Genomic DNA, 20904 nt, shown 5'->3' on the forward strand with positions numbered 1-20904 from the left:
CTAACGACATATCAAATTTTATAAATTTGCAAATCATGTCTAAGGAAGAATAGTTCAAGAGGTTTTGGATGACCTGGCCACATACTGGGTTATACCCATGGGCGTAGCCAGAGAGGCGCAGGGGAGGGCGTTTGCCCCCTCCCCTGGTTGGCAGTAAATAATTCAGAATCAACTGTGTTGTTAAAATGATAAGTAAATCATTTGAAATTTTCAAAAGGTTGTCGTTAGCATTGATAAACTTTTCGAAGTCCAACTAGAAATCAAACTTCTGTCAAAAAAGAAATCTTTCACAATTTAGAAATTGTTCCTCCCCATGACCGATAATAAATGGCTTCATAACTGCTATGATAATAAAAAAAATTGAATAAAAAAATATATATCTGACATAAACCTATACAAAACTGACGAACTATTATGAGTTATGAATTTTTTTTGAATTCCACTTAACAATCAGACTTCAACCAAATAAACAAGCAGAAATCATTCGAAGATGCAATCATCAGTCCACAATATATCTTACGAGTAGTCTACCAAATATCTGTTTAAGAACTCAGTAGGTTTATGCCAAGAATTTGGAGTTCCTATTTGTATTCGTCTGAATATATTTTGTAAGAAATTGCAAGAATTTCTTTCAAAAGTCACCCAAGGTTTCATTTCACAAATCGGTTCATGGAGTGCTTCGAATTTTTCCAGCGAGTCCTAGGCAGAGCCTCAAGGATTTTAAGGGATCTTCATTAGATTTTTTTCCAGAAATTCCGTTATGAAATCTTGAAATAACACCAGAATTTGCTTAAAATGTATTCCTTAAAGTTGATTTGACTCTGATGGTTCCTTCAAAAAATCTACTGCATTTTTTATTAGATCCATGCATTCCCCCTCGAGCTCGGTACAGAATTCCACTACATTATAATTTTTTTTTTTCAGTTATTACGTCTTTTTTTCTCATTCTATGTAGAACCTTTCATGTGTTTTATTTTTAGATATCTTTCTCCAAGATATTCCTTCAAAAATAACTATTGATAACTTTCTCTGGATTCTCTAAGGAGTAAGTCAAAAACAATGATCGTTTTACTTAATTTGTGTCTGAAAATTCTTGACAGCATGCAACCTAAGAATAAAAAAATGTTCAGAGGTGCCTCTGAGAACTCCTCTTAGAATTAGATTTTTAAACAAATCAATTTTTTTCTCTATATTTTTTCAATAATTTATTTATTTATTTATTTATTTATTTGTTTATTTATTACATGTCTTCGAACAAGTCGACTGATACTTATGAACTAATACTTCTTTTGAATGTTAACTTAGACATATTAAAATCAAATCTGTCAGATACTTCGTTAAAACGACGACAACAAACATAGAACGGATTGTTCTGTCCAAACAAAGTACGATGCACAGGGAACCGGAGAAAATCAGCTCGAGTAGTTCTAGCGGGCACATTTAAATTGATGTTGGTCAACAGCACTGAGCAGTCTACGATGTTACTTAAGATGTCAAACACGAACAAGCGTTGAAGCAAAACCCTCCTGCAAGCCAAAGTTTCTAGATGAACCAAGGCGCATCGATGCTCGTACGGTGGAAGTCAAACTGGATAAGTCCATGGTAGCCGACGGAGCGCGTAACGAATAAAGTTGCGCTAAATTCGTTCAATCCGGTTGGATTGAGTGGTATGGTATGGCGCCCAAACAAGTACACCGTATTCCAGAATACTTCGTACTAACGAGCAGTAGAGAGACTTCAGACAGTAGACATCTTCAAACTCCTGAGTGTTGCGTTTGATAAATCCAAGTATGCCTTGGCAGTTGTTGCAGCTATGTGCTGAGCGAAATTCAATTTGCTGTCCAATAGAACCCCGAGGTCCTTTACGGTGTTGACTCTGGTGATATTAGTTGCCGACATTCTGTATCCGAAGTCAATCACATTCCTCTTTCGGCTAAAAGTGTTGACGCAACATTTTTGAACATTCATTTCCATTCCATTCAGCATGCACCATCTCACCAAGGCGTCAATATCAGCTTGCACAGCGCAACAATCAGTCAACGATGAAACCACACGAAATAATTTCAAATCGTCCGCATTAGTTTTTGGGATTAAAAATTCTAAAAGGTATTACAAAACATCTTCAAGCATTGCCCTAAGCTGGGATTCCCCAAGAAATTACAACGGAATCCCTGTTATTGTTAAGGTTATTTGATAGTTTTTAGATACTTTCTTAGAATTTCTTCATGAATTCTTTTTGAATTTTTCCAATGATGTTTGCAGCAAATTCAGATCATTGGAATTTGTTGAGCAATTTCCCCTGCATGTTTTTTCATGTACTCTTTGCCAGAATATTTATGTAAAAAGATTCTATGCAAATTTATAGAAACCCTTGCTGCAGTTGTCTAAGGAACTTCTCAAAAAGGTATTTCGAGAGTTTCCAAGAGTTCCTCCAGAGAATAATCAAAAAAAAAAATAACCAAAAATGGTATCTATAATTTTTTTTATAAAGATTTCCCCGAAAATTCAATCAGAAATAGTTTTTTTGAAATTATTTCAGAAAATACTTAAGGATCTCTTGGACGAATTTTCAAGACATTATTTTGAAAAATTATGAAGAAAACTGTGGATGAGATTCCAGAAGATTGTATTAATTTTAATTGAAATTCCAAGAAAATCTTCTTCTAAAGAAATTTAATACTCATATTGTAATCCGTCGATAAATTATTATATCAATCTATGCAGTTATTTTCGTGAACTGAAAGCAATTCTTGGGTTTTTGTAGAAGTAGTTTGTGTTAATTCTAACAAAAAAAAAACAAAAGGTATTCTAAAAAGAATTACTTGACAAAATTTTCACAGTTTTTTAAGTTATCTTTGAAAAAAAAAAATAAATGTAAAGATCCTTGGTAATAAGAATTTTTAGAAAATTTCTTATGGAATCAAAGGAACATTATTTGAAAAATCTGGACAAAAAAAAATGACAAATCCTTTAGAAAATAACATTGACAGTACCCAGTAAACACAAACTCGTATACAATAGCGCATAAGAGTGCAAATGTGGAGGCGATATACCTACATGCGCCATGAGGCTGCATGCAAGATGTACGTATATCGCCTCCACGTTTGTACTCTTATATGACACCATATATGACGGTGTGTTCACTGGGTACCCCTTCAAATGAACCCTAGATGAATACCGATAGTATTACCTGAAGAAATTCAAAAGGAAATATTCCAGGAAAAAAACATGAGAAATTTTTGGCCGGGAGGAACAATTGAGAAATTTTTGGAGGAAAATTGAGAAGTTTCTGGAAAAGTAGATGAAGACTGAAAAAAAAACCGGAGCGAAAAAAAAAACAAATCATGTAGAAATTTCAATTTTAATCTCGAATCAAATTGCTGAGGTATTTCTTTCGGATTTCTTGCAAAAATGCTTCAGGATGCCTGAAGAAATTCGAGAATCATTGTTGAAAAAAAAAAAAAAAATTGGTGGAATTTTTTTTGGGAAATTCAAAGAGGAACTGCATGAAATCATTTTTTACTGCGGCCAGGTTTAAACTGCTGCCCGAGCAGAAGAAAATAACTACTAAATACCAAATTGAGGTATTCCATACCAGATAATTTCCAATACTACATACCTGAATGAGGTATGAATTAGCCCTGCATAAGAGGTAAAATACCTCAAATAATATCTCAAGCATATTCTACGAACACCAAACTGATAACTAGTTCAGGTATTGTAATACCTCAATAATACTTGATGGATTTTCATATAAAATTGAAATTTTTCAAATGTAGTTCAATACCTTCAGCAGACCTCAATAGCTGTTTAATACCTCAATGAAGTATTTTTAATTATTTTAGAGATTTTTTTCAATACCATTATAATACCAAATTGAGGTATTGACAACTGAACAATACCTAATTTTGGTATGATACCAAAAAATGGTATGCATAAGTTATTGGGGAGTTATTTGTTCCTTTTCGGGTGGTCAGTCTAGTTTAACCTTCATCCAGCCAACATATTTTTCACATGCAAAAAACACACTAAAATGTGCATAACTTTTTTGTTTCTCGATGGATTTTGTTAAAATTTTCAGAACTTCCCGAAAAACTCTTCTAATTTATGGTCCAGGAAATTTGAGAATATGGTCCACGTGGTTCCGGAGTTATTCCGGATTGTCTTGAGGTACCAAAATTGGCCACATCGTCCATTCAACGGATATCTCAAAACCCAGATGAGCTAGAAGGTCGGTGTCTTCGGCAAAGTTGTTCAGCAGACTAAGGGCTATCCGTCAGTAACAATCTTAATTGGGAATTTATCCGCGAGGTGGCGCTAGTTACAAATTTTCTTCAATCTTCTATATCTCAAGATCCTGATGAGCTAGAAGGTTGTTGTCTTCGGCAAAGTCGTTTAATAGACCAAAAGCTATCTGGTAGTGATTGGGAAATTATTCGCTAGCTTGCGCTAGTAACAAATTTTCTTCTATCTCTACATCACGAGATATTGATAAGCTAGAGGGTTGGTGTCTTCAACATAGTTGTTCAGCAGATCAAGGATTTTTGGGCAGTTGCAAATCTTATTAAAAAATCATCCCCTAGCTTAGCAGCAATCTCTGAATATCAAAACGTTTGTTTGAAAAAGACGTTTGTGAGGAATTTTGTTTTTCTCCATTATGTACAACCGGTACTAAAAATACTTTCCTGAATATATTTTTCAATATCGTGAAGTACATAATTTATCAGACGAATTTTGCCATACAAAATTATTGCATATAACTTTTCGATTATATATTGGTTCAGTTTTCCATTTCAGATGTCCATTGATCTATTCAACACCCAGTGTTGGTACATTGACACTTAAATCTCAACCATGAGGTTCTCCCACAAAAACATAATCTTTTGAGATATGCTTCGAAATATGCACGAATGATTTTTGGATGCAAAACCACTTGCTCCCGCTCATGCCGTCGAAAATATTCAATCAAGAAACACATTGAGTGTCTGTCAAAATCCAATGTTATTGTTTACATTAAAAAGGTTCGTTATAATTCTATCAGAAAAACAAAGAATTAGGACTCTATGTGGAAATGGTCTCGGTATAGTGGTTGGAACATACGCTGAGGAACTGGGATGCGACCCATCTAAGAGATAACCATTAGAAATTTTAGTGACAACTTCCTTCTGAAGGGAAGTATAGGCGTTGGTCCAGAGATGAACTTGCCCATAACTCGTTCTTCTTCTTGGCATTTCGTCCTCACTAGGACAGAACCTGCTTCTCAGTTTAGTGCTCAATGAGAACTTCCACAGTTATTAACTGAGAGCTTTTTTTGCCAAAGTTGCCATATTAAAATTTGTACATCGGAAGGCAGGTACGATGATACTCTATGCCCAAAGAAGTCAAGGAAATTTCCATTACGAAAAGATCCTGGGTCTACCGGGAGTCAAACCCAGATATCTTCAGCATGGCTTTGCTTTATAGTCGCGAACTCTAACCACTCGGCGAAGGAAGGCTCCACCAAAAAATCTCGTAAATAAAATATAAGGCTTTGAATGAAAAAGCATATAAAACAAATTAATGATCCAACTAATGTATTGTGGCTGTTGAGCTGCGTAAGTTACAAATCAAGCGTGAAAAATCTCGAACATAAAATATGAGAATTTAAAAAATTTCAACCACGATGTGAACAACTTTGCCGAAAACCAACCAACCACACAACATTGATCTGCTTATTAACTTTTGAAACATAAAATTGAAGATAATTCGTTACTAACGCCACTTTGCAGACAAATTCCCAAATAAATTTGTTGCTGCCAGGTAGCCCTTGGTCTGTTGAACAACTTTGCCACAGATACCAACCTTCTAGCTCATCAGGATCTTGAAGTATAGAAGATTGAAGAAAATTTGTTACTAGCGCCACCTCGCGGATAAATTCTGGGTCTGCTGAACAACTTCGCCGAAGACACCAACCTTCTAGCTCATCAGGATCTTGAGATATTGAAGATTGAAGCAAATTTGTAACTAGCAACACCTAGTGGATAAATTCTTAATTAAGATTGTTACTGCCAGATAGCTCTGGGTCTGTTGAACAACTTCACCGAAGACACCAACGTTCTAGCTCATCAGGATCTTGAGATATAGAAGATTGAAGAAACATTGTAACTGGCACCACCTAGTGGATAAATTCCCAATTAAAATTGTTACTGACGGATAGCCCTTAGTTTGCTGACCAACTTTGCCGAAGACACCAACCTCCTAGCTCATCAGGATACTTAGATATAGATGATTGAAGAAAAATTGTAACTAGCGCCATCTAGTGGAAAAATTCTCAACTAATTTGGTTGTTGACAGATAGCCCTTAGTCTGCTGAACAACTTTGCCCAAGACACCGAGCTAGAAGTCATCTGGGTTTTAAGATATCCGTTGAATGGACGATGTGGCCAATTTTGGTACCACAAGACAATCCGGAATAACTCCGGAATCACGCTCCAGGAATCCTTCCAGAATGCTTTGGAAATTGTTCCAGAATTATTCGAGAATTCTTCTGAGATGATTCGATAATTCAAATAACGGTTTGTCTCATCCCGAGCAGAAGAAAATAACTACTGAATACCAAATTGAGGTATTCCATACCAGATAATTTCCAATACCTACAACCTGCATGAGGTATGAATGAGCCCTGAATAGGAGGTAAAATACCTCAAATAATACCTTCTCCATATTCCACAAATACCAAGCTGATAACTAGATCAGGTATTGTAATACCTAAATAATACGTGATGGATTTTCATATAAAAGTGAAATTTTTCGATAACAGTTCAATACCTCCAGCAGTCCTCGATAGCTACCGAATACCAAAATGAAGTATTTTTAATTGTTTAAAACATTTTTTTTTTCAAATACCATTGTAATACCAAAATAAGGTATTGACAACTGAACAATACCTAATTATGATATGATACCAAAATAGGGTATTCGTAAGATATTGAGAACCATTCTTTCCTCCTCGGGTAGACAAACAAGAAATCATTAATTTGTACGAGAAAACTGTGGAAATGCAAGGCCATGAGTCAATAGGGCGATATTCACAACTGAAAAGGCAATAGATGACTCTCTTTCAGTGTTAGTAAAAACGAAATCCTGAAGCAAAGAAAGCACAATGGAAGATGAACTAAACACAAAAAGTTATGTATTCATATTACGCTTGATTTCTAATCACTACTTTTTCGATCCAGTTTCTTAATTGCAAGTAATTTACGTTTTTCATTATTTTCCATACGTTTTGACAGTTCACTGACTACCATTCTTCCATGCGCTTGTGTTTGAAATTTGAGAAATTTGAGAATCCAGCGTAGCGCGATCAGTGAAAGGAAAACACACATCAGTGTCGCCGCTAGGCGGCCAGCACAGATAAACTGAATGTTCGAAGGGTTGTTGTCTGTACTTTTTGCCACTGGCGCCAACTGTTAGCGATTAAGATCAAAATAAACAGTCGTTATCCTATTGACAAATCCGGTGAATATGCCACCTCTCCTTGCATGGCGTTTACAAATTTGGGTATTTGAGGACTTAGTGCGGGCATTGCTGAATATATTCTTAATTTACGATGTTTTAAGTCAATCCTTAATGCATCGAAGCAAAACCTCGGATTTTCAAGAGCACAAATCTCAAGAACCGGACGAATATTCAATTTGAACGGCTATCTCAAGATTTGTGTTCTTGAATTTTTTTGGTTTGGTTTCGATGTTCCTTCACCTTAAATTATGGACCTCGGAGAATTGTGTATTCGAAATATAAACTCTGGAGAATCAACATTTGTTCGATGTTGTGAACATAGTAAGAAAGACACATTGATTTACAAAAGTTTATATAGTAACATTTAGAAAGTTTTTTAGATCAATAAGAAAAACAAAAAAAACGGGCATTTTTGAACATATTTAAACCTAAATGTAGCTTCTAACAAACCCTTTGTAGCTTCTAACAAAGAAAAGTTCTTAATCCCTTGATTAGTACATTCTGATGAAATTATGATAAAAGGTTGAATTTCAAAACATCGAAAGGACAGAATGTCAAAAGACAAATGATCGAAAGGACAAAATTTCGAAGAGGAAGTATGAAGAGACAAAAGGTCTAAAATCCATTTTAACTAAGCAAACAATTTCTGATCTTTTGTAATTTCGATATTTTGTCTTTCCACCTTTTGTCTTTTTGACGTTTTGGTTTTCGACTGTTTGTCCCTAAACCATTATTGATAATATAAGTAGACACAAATAAAAAGTTATTTATGCAAGTAAAACCTTGGAAAAAAACAATCAGTTAACTAAAAACTGCCAACCAACATGTTACTATTTCTTTCAATAAGCAGCTTTTGTAACAAGCTTAAATCAACAATGGCCAAAGGATTAGTTTCACTTCCGTTTATGACATTCCGTATTGCAGTGTACCGCCCAAAATCGGTAAATCTGAACCGCAAGTCGCACAAATCATACCTCTGACCCTCGATTTCCTTAGTGTCGACAGCAACTTTAACCGAGATTCCCCAATTCTCCCCCCTCATCATAAGAGTTCCCCTGTTTGGTACAATGTGTCACAAAACCTGCACGACATGAACGTGTATCGGATTCCGGTCTACATTTCCTCCAGATGTAAACATTTATGCGGAATAGACCGTGCGACAAAGGAACAATATTCCACCTCAAAGAAAACCTCACACATTTTTCCGGATAGTGGAATAATTTGCTTTTGATACTGGTCAAAGAATCATATACGTGATCACACTTTTTCATGCAGGAAATCTTCTATGAACCATGCACCTAGCAATTGAATTTTATTTATTGCCAAAAATCGAATTTATGTCTCACTGTTGGCTATACACTTCCGACAACAAGAACAGCACATTGAAATAAATCCTAATCTGCTTACAGGTTAATCCCTCACATATAAAGAACCATAAGCCGTTTAGAGACCGCAATTCCGACCTGGAAACTTCGACCATTGGGGTGCACTTTGTTGTGAGCAATCATCACTTCCAGCACGGAAAGCTAAAGGTAAGTGTTGGCATTTGCGTGTTTGGTGGAAATGTTTCCGTTGAAATGTGTAGTTGAGGACTTACCCAAAAAAAGGAAGCGATTACCTAATTGCTATCGAAATTGTTCAATTAGAATTAATTGGTTTAACTTAGTTTGCCAAAACTCAATCAAAATCTAATCCAATCCAAATCCAATTCAAATCCAATCCAAATCCAATCCAAATCCAATCCAAATCCAATCCAAATCCAATCCAAATCCAATCCAAATCCAATCCAAATCCAATCCAAATCCAATCCAAATCCAATCCAAATCCAATCCAAATCCAATCCAAATCCAATCCAAATCCAATCCAAATCCAATCCAAATCCAATCCAAATCCAATCCAAATCCAATCCAAATCCAATCCAAATCCAATCCAAATCCAATCCAAATCCAATCCAAATCCAATCCAAATCCAATCCAAATCCAATCCAAATCCAATCCAAATCCAATCCAAATCCAATCCAAATCCAATCCAAATCCAATCCAAATCCAATCCAAATCCAATCCAAATCCAATCCAAATCCAATCCAAATCCAATCCAAATCCAATCCAAATCCAATCCAAATCCAATCCAAATCCAATCCAAATCCAATCCAAATCCAATCCAAATCCAATCCAAATCCAATCCAAATCCAATCCAAATCCAATCCAAATCCAATCCAAATCCAATCCAAATCCAATCCAAATCCAATCCAAATCCAATCCAAATCCAATCCAAATCCAATCCAAATCCAATCCAAATCCAATCCAAATCCAATCCAAATCCAATCCAAATCCAATCCAAATCCAATCCAAATCCAATCCAAATCCAATCCAAATCCAATCCAAATCCAATCCAAATCCAATCCAAATCCAATCCAAATCCAATCCAAATCCAATCCAAATCCAATCCAAATCCAATCCAAATCCAATCCAAATCCAATCCAAATCCAATCCAAATCCAATCCAAATCCAATCCAAATCCAATCCAAATCCAATCCAAATCCAATCCAAATCCAATCCAAATCCAATCCAAATCCAATCCAAATCCAATCCAAATCCAATCCAAATCCAATCCAAATCCAATCCAAATCCAATCCAAATCCAATCCAAATCCAATCCAAATCCAATCCAAATCCAATCCAAATCCAATCCAAATCCAATCCAAATCCAATCCAAATCCAATCCAAATCCAATCCAAATCCAATCCAAATCCAATCCAAATCCAATCCAATCCAAATCCAATCCAAATCCAATCCAAATCCAATCCAATCCAATCCAAATCCAATCCAAATCCAATCCAAATCCAATCCAAATCCAATCCAAATCCAATCCAAATCCAATCCAAATCCAATCCAAATCCAATCCAAATCCAATCCAATCCAAATCCAATCCAAATCCAATCCAAATCCAATCCAAATCCAATCCAATCCAAATCCAATCCAAATCCAATCCAAATCCAATCCAAATCCAATCCAAATCCAATCCAAATCCAATCCAAATCCAATCCAAATCCAATCCAAATCCAATCCAAATCCAATCCAAATCCAATCCAAATCCAATCCAAATCCAATCCAAATCCAATCCAAATCCAATCCAAATCCAATCCAAATCCAATCCAAATCCAATCCAAATCCAATCCAAATCCAATCCAAATCCAATCCAAATCCAATCCAAATCCAATCCAAATCCAATCCAAATCCAATCCAAATCCAATCCAAATCCAATCCAAATCCAATCCAAATCCAATCCAAATCCAATCCAAATCCAATCCAAATCCAATCCAAATCCAATCCAAATCCAATCCAAATCCAATCCAAATCCAATCCAAATCCAATCCAAATCCAATCCAAATCCAATCCAAATCCAATCCAAATCCAATCCAAATCCAATCCAAATCCAATCCAAATCCAATCCAAATCCAATCCAAATCCAATCCAAATCCAATCCAAATCCAATCCAAATCCAATCCAAATCCAATCCAAATCCAATCCAAATCCAATCCAAATCCAATCCAAATCCAATCCAAATCCAATCCAAATCCAATCCAAATCCAATCCAAATCCAATCCAAATCCAATCCAAATCCAATCCAAATCCAATCCAAATCCAATCCAAATCCAATCCAAATCCAATCCAAATCCAATCCAAATCCAATCCAAATCCAATCCAAATCCAATCCAAATCCAATCCAAATCCAATCCAAATCCAATCCAAATCCAATCCAAATCCAATCCAAATCCAATCCAAATCCAATCCAAATCCAATCCAAATCCAATCCAAATCCAATCCAAATCCAATCCAAATCCAATCCAAATCCAATCCAAATCCAATCCAAATCCAATCCAAATCCAATCCAAATCCAATCCAAATCCAATCCAAATCCAATCCAAATCCAATCCAAATCCAATCCAAATCCAATCCAAATCCAATCCAAATCCAATCCAAATCCAATCCAAATCCAATCCAATCCAAATCCAATCCAAATCCAATCCAAAATCCAATCCAATCCAATCCAATCCAAATCCAATCCAAATCCAATCCAAATCCAATCCAAATCCAAATTCCAAATCCAATCCAAATCCAATCCTCAAATCCAATCCAAATCCAATCCAAATCCAATCCAAATCCAATCCAAATCCAATCCAAAATCCAATCCAAATCCAATCCAAATCCAATCCAAATCCAATCCAAATCCAATCCCAAATCCAATCCAAATCCAATCCAAATCCAATCCAAATCCAATCAAATCCAATCCAAATCCAATCCAAATCCAATCCAAATCCAATCCAAATCCAATCCAAATCAATCCAATCCAAATCCATCCAAATCCAATCCAAATCCAATCCAATCCAATCCAAATCAATCCAATCCAAATCCAATCCAAATCCAATCCAAATCCAATCCAAATCCAATCCAAATCCAATCCAAATCCAATCCAAATCCAATCCAAATCCAATCCAAATCCAATCCAAATCCAATCCAAATCCAATCCAAATCCAATCCAAATCCAATCCAAATCCAATCCAAATCCAATCCAAATCCAATCCAAATCCAATCCAAATCCAATCCAAATCCAATCCAAATCCAATCCAAATCCAATCCAAATCCAATCCAAATCCAATCCAAATCCAATCCAAATCCAATCCAAATCCAATCCAAATCCAATCCAAATCCAATCCAAATCCAATCCAAATCCAATCCAAATCCAATCCAAATCCAATCCAAATCCAATCCAAATCCAATCCAAATCCAATCCAAATCCAATCCAAATCCAATCCAAATCCAATCCAAATCCAATCCAAATCCAATCCAAATCCAATCCAAATCCAATCCAAATCCAATCCAAATCCAATCCAAATCCAATCCAAATCCAATCCAAATCCAATCCAAATCCAATCCAAATCCAATCCAAATCCAATCCAAATCCAATCCAAATCCAATCCAAATCCAATCCAAATCCAATCCAAATCCAATCCAAATCCAATCCAAATCCAATCCAAATCCAATCCAAATCCAATCCAAATCCAATCCAAATCCAATCCAAATCCAATCCAAATCCAATCCAAATCCAATCCAAATCCAATCCAAATCCAATCCAAATCCAATCCAAATCCAATCCAATCCAAATCCAATCCAAATCCAATCCAAATCCAATCCAAATCCAATCCAAATCCAATCCAAATCCAATCCAAATCCAATCCAAATCCAATCCAAATCCAATCCAAATCCAATCCAAATCCAATCCAAATCCAATCCAAATCCAATCCAAATCCAATCCAAATCCAATCCAAATCCAATCCAAATCCAATCCAAATCCAATCCAAATCCAATCCAAATCCAATCCAAATCCAATCCAAATCCAATCCAATCCAAATCCAATCCAAATCCAATCCAAATCCAATCCAAATCCAATCCAAATCCAATCCAAATCCAATCCAAATCCATCCAAATCCAATCAAATCCAATCCAAATTCCAATCCAAATCCAATCCAAATCCAATCCAAATCCAATCCAAATCCAATCCAAATCCAATCCAAATCCAATCCAAATCCAATCCAAATCCAATCCAATCCAAATCCAATCCAAATCCAATCCAAATCCAATCTAAATCCATCCAAATCCAATCCAAATCCAATCCAAATCCAATCCAAATCCAATCCAAATCCAATCCAAATCCAATCCAATCCAATCCAAATCCAATCCAAATCCAATCCAAATCCAATCCAAATCCAATCCAAATCCAATCCAAATCCAATCCAATCCAAATCCAATCCAAATCCAATCCAAATCCAATCTAAATCCAATCCAAATCCAATCCAAATCCAATCCAAATCCAAATCCAATCCAAATCCAATTCAAATCCAATTCAAATCCAATTGTTTAAGTAAAAACTATTGAAAATTCAAAATGTTTGTTCTGAATTATTAATTTACTGTATACATTCCCATTTCCATCACCAGATTCGCTGCACAGCACGAATCCACGATATCTACCTTCAATCGACGGAGAAAACCATCTACGAAGAGCGGCCCCACGTTATATCCGCTGCTTCATCCTCATCCAATGGCAATGGAAACAATCAGTTACACAACATTCCTTACGACCAGTTCCAATTGGACAACGAAGTGGACCGGAAGGACTACATGACACACTTGCAGGGTGAGTTTCCATCATTTGTTGATAACATATTCTGGGAGGAAGGGAGGGATCTGCGAAATTGAGTCAATTAATCATTTCGGTTTTCCTATCGTTTGTTCTCATCTCTCCAGGGGACATGTCATCCTCGGCGTCCGGCAGTTTGCCCTCGGTGACGAGATCGGTGCCATCAATCAGATCATCCCGATTTCTGGCGGTGCTGCTGGCGGAGGCAACAGGGCTGCTAATAGTTTTTCACCATTTGCTCAAATTCGGCACGATTTCCATAACATGATTCCGTGACGTGCATTAGTGATGTGATTTCGGGTTTAACTTGCTGCTCGTTTTTTTTTTGTTTGTTTTTTTCGTATGCCACAATTGGAGGGAAAGAAATGGCAACACAAGAGAAAGCATCTACGGATTTTTTTCGCCAGCTTTTTGTTTGGAGGTTTTATTGCTCTTGCAAGTCAGTGTGTATGTGTCTCGGATCGGAAGTGAGTGTGCATGAGGAGAAACTCCAGAAGAAAAAAAAAGAACCGGAAAATCCCCAACCCATTTTTATGGTTGTTCTACTTTTTCCCGAATGTCAGTTCCCCGAAAGTTGTTTCTGGAAACTCCAGTTCCCTCAATGTAAGTTCCCCGTATACCCTGTTCACTCGAATAGCGCATTTCCTCGAAACGGGTACGAGATTTTCCGTAACAGTAAAATTGGCTATCCATTTTCATGTTAGTTCTACTTTCAACCGAATGTTGTTCTCTAAAAGTTATTTCCACAAACTCGAGGAATTGGAGTCATATCAGTTCCCCGAATACCTCGTTTGTTTTTAAACTGCATCACTTTTCGGAGAAACGGGTAATTTTGGTAAATTCGAGGAAAAGGATCATTCATAAACTGGCATTCAGAGAAATTACATTCGGGGAAAAGTAGCGCAATCCATTTTTATGGCCCGCCTGTTGGAGTCAAAGCCGGATGAAAGAAGAATGGTCTGCCTTCGGATTGGGCGAAAGGCGAAGGAGGTGACCGGAGATAAGCAGCTGCACGGGATGAAAACGCGCGTGATGAAGGTGTTAATGATAGCGACGACGCTGATTAATGGTTCTTTCGGGCGGGTGCGTGGGAAACACTGGTGCTGTGTGAGTGGAATATTTGGTGGAACTTTAAGATTTAAGCGATAGGAGGTGGAAGGGGGTGGCGTTACGAAGATGTATGGGAGTTACTGAGAGTAGAAAAGAATGGATTGCTGGATTTATTTGAATGGAGGCTGAATGAGGCTGGCCGAATTGTTTAGGCGCGTATAGCTTTATGTAAAGACATAAGCAGCTGCAGCTGGAGAGATGATCTGATTCGTTTGAAGAAAGGACGATGTATTGAGGATTTTGCCCTCCAATAGACTCACACCTAAATAATTTTGTCCCACCAAAATATTCTCCCACCATGTTTGCCATATATTGGATGGCGTCGTAGCTAACAAAACCAACAAGTAACACACATGTAACGCATTATGTTGGATTGTACTTTGAATGCAAGGTGCGTGCTTCTATGAAAGTGCCATGTAAACTGATGTGTGAGTATTTATTTTTCCTCGTTGAAGATGTGCACGATAATCTATTCCTCAACTAAACGAACAATACTGAAAAAAAAAATATTCCACGTGGTTCACAGACAATCTCGACTATGTAGTTTCATACATTGTATGTAAATTCAACGATAGCTTGTTGCGTTTCTTTACTGACTTTCAACAAACTAGGCACGTATCAAATAAACTAATGTTTTTGCAACAACCTTAACGCAACATATAAGGAAAAACATTTACTTACTTGATACTTGATGGGCTACAATCCGCTGCGTTGAATCTACGCTTAATGGATGATTCTACTCCACTGGACTCGGTCCTGAGCCAATCGCTTAGGGCCAGAGCTATGTTAGACGCTTATTCCTGGTTGTCGACTCACCGTTTCACAGCCTATTTATTATTGTCAAAACTTCATTAGGGAGATTCACAGCCCAGGGCTGGTTCATCACCATTGAAACATCATTTGAACAAGCAAAATTATTGCTAGAACATTTCTTCGCTGTTACATGATACGTGAGATGCAACTTAACTATATTGTAACTGGATTGAAACAAACAAGCTTCTAGCTGCCAAAAGTGCAACTTTTGCGCAATAAAGATGAGTTGTGGGCATTCAAACGCAACTTGAATTCAATGAACACAAATTGTGGGCGCTATATGAGAGAAATTTGAAATCTAACAATAATATAGGTACCTTAAAAGAAGTTACAAGAGTTCGTTTGAAATTTTTCTGTTAATCTTGATAAACTTGACTTTATTGCTTTTTACAGAGAATATTTGCAACAACATTAAACGTCAAACACGGGGTGAAACGCGAAACATTCATTGGAACGACATTAAAACTTAATGATCTTTTGATAACCATATGCATCTAAACATTAGCTGAATCATTAAAATATGCTTTAATTGAAACCATTTTTGGAAAACATTCCTTTGAAAGATGTTTCGCGTGCTACTTGGGGTGACATACTTTGTGCAAATCTGGAAGATGTTTGGAAAAATATTGCATAAGGTGATAAACCCACAAATATGATAAATGGCGTTGAACCGATGTTCTCAACCTTTGAGGTTGAACGAATGTCGCGTGGCCCCTGAAAGTTTTTATCTGGATAGAAACCATTAAGTCAAGTGAAGTCAAAATAAGAATTCAATGAAAAATATCAAAAGTCTCTTTCTAATATATTTGAATCCTCTGAGCAGAATCTCAATAGAGAAACTTAAAATAAGAGTGGAGTACCTTGTACCATTTAATTCTACCCTAACAACCTTTTAGTTCCGCCCAAAAGTCTTTCAAGGAGATTCCTAAAATCCCAGAAAATATGATGTTGAAAGTTAATTAAGAAACTTTTCGGCAATGATAATGAGAGTAATCCAAAGAAACAGGTTGCAAATATTTGAAATATATTATTCTGAGTTATTTTACTCTACAGGGTGTCCACCTATTATCCATACAAACTTTGAAGGCATGCATATATGTAACCAAGCTAATAAATTGATCATTCCTACATGGTTGACCTATTATGTTCTTAAGCAATGAGTTTGACACATTTTGAAAACTAAGCCAAATGTATTTAAAGGTATTAGAAAACACCGTTTTTGAGCTTTATGACAGATGATAAATGTCCTTTGAAATCACTTAATTTTAACCATGTTTAAATTTCCAATCTATCTTGAAGCCAGAAACCTGTAGGTCACCTCAAATATTAAAAATATCTCCAGAATGGCTAAAGGCCTTCGGAAATAACGTCCTTGAATATGTTTAATGTGTTAATTTGGGTACTGTGCAATCATTTAAAAATTATTCAGAATTATTGTGAGCATATAGATGCGTCAAATAAAGTACATGGACATTGATTTTTTATTGCTTTCAACTAGGAATAAGTTTTCCCCTATTTTGTTGTTTGGATTAGATACAGAAACCCTGTACAATTTCCAATGCATTTTTAAAGACCATTAAAAAATACTTCCAAGATGTCCTTAAGGAGTCTACAAAACTAGCCTGATAATAACTAGCCTAAATTTCGGTGGCCCGAAAATAACTTTTGGCTGAGTGCCACTTGCCCAAATGATGGACATAGTCTATTTTTTGAGAAAATTGGATCTAAATTTTGTCATTGATTGCATATTTTTTGCGCTAAGAGCCACTGAAGCAGTTTCTTCTTTGAAACATATGCTGTTTTCTCAAGTTATATTGCTGCAGCAACAGTGGCATTTGAACTTCTTTTATTCGGGCTTGTGGTATTCGGGCAAGTGCCTATTTGTTCAGTGTTAAAAATCGATTTACCATAGATATCTATCACGAATGTTTGTAAAAATGTCTCAAATAGGATGATGTTTGACCAGAACAGACTAGAGGAAAGCAGAAGTAAATTTGCTATTATCAAACTTTTGAAAATTTCCTAAAACCTGTTCTTGTAAAAGTCGTACAAATACTCTTTTTGGTAATTGTTTCACGAACCACCACCATTTTGGAGCCAATATGCCAGAAACAAGTTTTCACAATATGCTGCCTATCGTGTTTGTCATTGAGAACGAGAAGTATAAAATATTAATATAGCGTTAGCGTAGCTACGGTATACTTCGTAGATTGGATACTAGCAAAATTAATGTTTCGTTTGATAATCTCATCCAGACTGCTTACATGAACAAAGCTGGGGAAAAAACCTTAAACCAATCTTGAATAAAATTACCAATTTTGTCATCGTGGTAAACGATAAAAGACATAAATTGTTGCTCATATTTGTTTGTAGAAATTTCTTTATATACTTTCTAATGCAAAAAGTCGAGCAACCATGGGAAACATTCACTAGATTATTGGTTTCCCCTTGTCATTTCCATACGCAGTCAAGAGCGAGGTTGCCATTTCTTGCCAACCAAACTGAGTGTTTCAATTTCCGCTGGGCTCTCTACTTGTTCACCGAGCAACAAATTAGACAAAAATGGCAACAGAATGATTCACTAATGACTCCGTGTGCCGGAGGCATCCGCTGCTGTAGAGAATGATTATTAACATTCCAATTCGTGTTTTTTGAGCTGATGAGTGCTCACTGGCTGGAAATACACACTCAAAACAATCCACACGTCGTTGTTACATGAAAACATACGTGTTTTTTTTCCATCGCACTTTTCACGTAGCACTTACGTGGATCATAGGTAACACCGAATGAACGCATGAACTAATGAACCTCATCAGTTCCACCGAAGTTTCACGTAATAGCTACATGAATTTGCATGTAGCATTTACGAAGTGTTTTAATTGATCCCAGGGGAATTTTCATTGAAAGATATCCAATCCAATTCATGGAAATCAAACCTGATATGCACAAGCTTTTTTTTATTTTCAAATTAAAAGAAGGACAAACCTAAAGTATTGTACTTTTATACTCCATTAAAGCTGTCAAAGCACTACTGAATGGCCACCATACACGCAGCAAACTGGACTATCGAAATTCATACATTTTGCCTTATGTATCTTTTTAGCATCCTTCCACACCAAGGCGTCGATAGGCGCGGTGTGTACGCACGAATCAAACGCTAAACTATTGGCCACCATTTTGACGTTTGAGCTCAACAGATGACCAAATGAATACTGGTGCCTACGTGATTTTCACGTAAGTGCGATTGGTTGCTTCAGTAACAATCACTGGGTCTCCATTTAGTGTTCATATATGCTCTGGTGATTATTACCTTATTCAGGTGAATGGAAGGCAAAATGAATGCGGAATGATCTACGTGATTTTTTACGTAGCAATGACGTTTGGATTATTTTGAGTGCACCCGGCGGAATGATTCAGTGAGCGCGATACCCGTACATTCCGCTGAATGCATTCCTTGATTGAATGGCAAACGCGTTCTTTCCTGTCGTCCATTTAGAAGCGGATTGGTTCTCTCTCCGCTCCGTGAGTCTTCTGATTTTTGGTTTATCTCAATCGTTTGCGATTCTTCGGGGCTCCCTCTAGTAGCTTTTGGCTGTCATTGAACATTCAGTTGCAGCAGATACTTGGCTATTTTTATCAGTAACGTTCGGATGAGTGAGTGAATTTTCTCATGCTTTTCAATAAATCAAAAATTCTGGGCAATGGGATTAATACAAAAAAGCACTTACAATGTACAACAAAGAAATTAGAAAATCAAAACGACGAACCTGGAGATCCTATTGTAAAAACATAGAGAAAACTCCAGAGGTAGCTAAGCTACAAAAAGTGCTTTTTAAAGTCCGTTTAAAGTGAAGATGAAACGAAACCAAACTTCAATTTTTTAAGAGCACAAATCTGGAGAACAGAACACCCGTTTGATCTTAAAACTTAATCGATTGGTCAACACTAGCTAGTGAACAATCGATTAAGTTTTCAGCTTCAACGGATATTTGATTCTCCAGATTTGTGCTCTTGAAAATTTGAGGTTTGGCTTCGATTCATCTTCACCTTAAATGGTCGGGGAAAATTTAAAAAAAAAACAATGGTGATTTTATTGTTAAGACAAACGACATCTTTGAAATGATGATGGAGATCAAACTTAGTGTTAAGTGATAATGGAGAAAGTGTAAACGTTGAAGATAATTATAGGCTGACCAGGATTATAGAATATAATTCGCTCATACCTGATACCATATTCACAAAATCTAAAGTTGAATGGGCCATGAACTCTTTCAAACCATTTAAATCTCCGTGAATGGACGGTATATTTCCCGCACTTCTTCAGAAGGTTGGGGGAATACAGCTGGATTCAATAACAAATATTTTCAAGGCAAGTTCAATGTTTTATCCATGTACCGTAATCCGGGGTAACATTGATCATTTTTTTTAGTTTTTCTTAAATTTTTCATTTCACAATACAAATGTTACAAGTTTCATATTTTTAAAACAAGTACTGGCACCCACCGCTCCTAACTATGTACTTTATTTTGTTTTTCGAAAGATTTAAACATGTTTAAATAAATGTTTTAAGTGATTTTTTGATTCAGCTGATATGGGGTAACATTGATCACCCAAGTAAACAACGTTCGCTAATATTGGAAATGTCGTTACTTACTAAAATCAGGGCCCCTGAAGCCGAATATGAAGACCAAACTCTTACAAGTCATTTACTTTTTGAGTTATTTCAAAACTAAAAACACCTTGAACCGCGTAATACGCCTAAAAGTAGGCAATTTCCTCAGGAAATTCTACTTTCGTAATAGTAGTTAGTTAATGTTGCCTAAATGAATAAACTTATGAAAGATTTGACAACGGAATCGTTTTCGGCAATGCCATTTTTAGTAACACCCGCATTTTCCTTGATCACATCGTCTGCAGAACTCATGTGAGACATGAATTTTCGGTAGTGTCAGTGAAAATGATAGAAATCATTGTTTCAAAAAGTTGACAAATTTGCGCATGAACTAAACGCAATTTTGGCAAAAACCTTAATTATCATTAGCTTATGAATATACGAAAGAGAGGCACCATTCATGGTTCGAAAATGCTTCATCAATAAATCTTTATTTGAACGTTTAACAAGATGAGTCATCCCGATCAATGTTACCCCGCTGATCAATGTTACCCCGGATTACGGTACTTAAAATATAGACCCAAGTACGAGTTGTTTTCATTCCTAAAGTAGAAAAAAGAGACATAACAAATGCAAAATCTTTCAGACTAATGTCTGGCATCTACTATGCTTA

At 36.3% G+C, this 20904-nt stretch overlaps 1 protein-coding gene across 1 annotated transcript in view; it reads left to right on the top strand.

Annotated features, from left to right (window-relative positions):
- Positions 1-14473, top strand: part of LOC5566816 — a 491365-nt gene extending 476892 nt beyond the window's left edge. The window contains exons 7-9 of the mRNA XM_021846853.1: positions 8907-9029; positions 13495-13693; positions 13804-14473. Of these exons, the coding sequence (XP_021702545.1) occupies positions 8907-9029; positions 13495-13693; positions 13804-13964 (483 nt within the window). The 3' untranslated portion in view covers positions 13965-14473. The remainder of the gene's footprint in view (positions 1-8906; positions 9030-13494; positions 13694-13803) is intronic.
- Positions 14474-20904: the final 6431 nt, after the last annotated feature.

Source organism: Aedes aegypti, chromosome 2 (genome assembly GCF_002204515.2).
Source record: "Aedes aegypti strain LVP_AGWG chromosome 2, AaegL5.0 Primary Assembly, whole genome shotgun sequence".
Classification (NCBI taxonomy): Eukaryota; Metazoa; Arthropoda; class Insecta; order Diptera; family Culicidae; genus Aedes; species Aedes aegypti.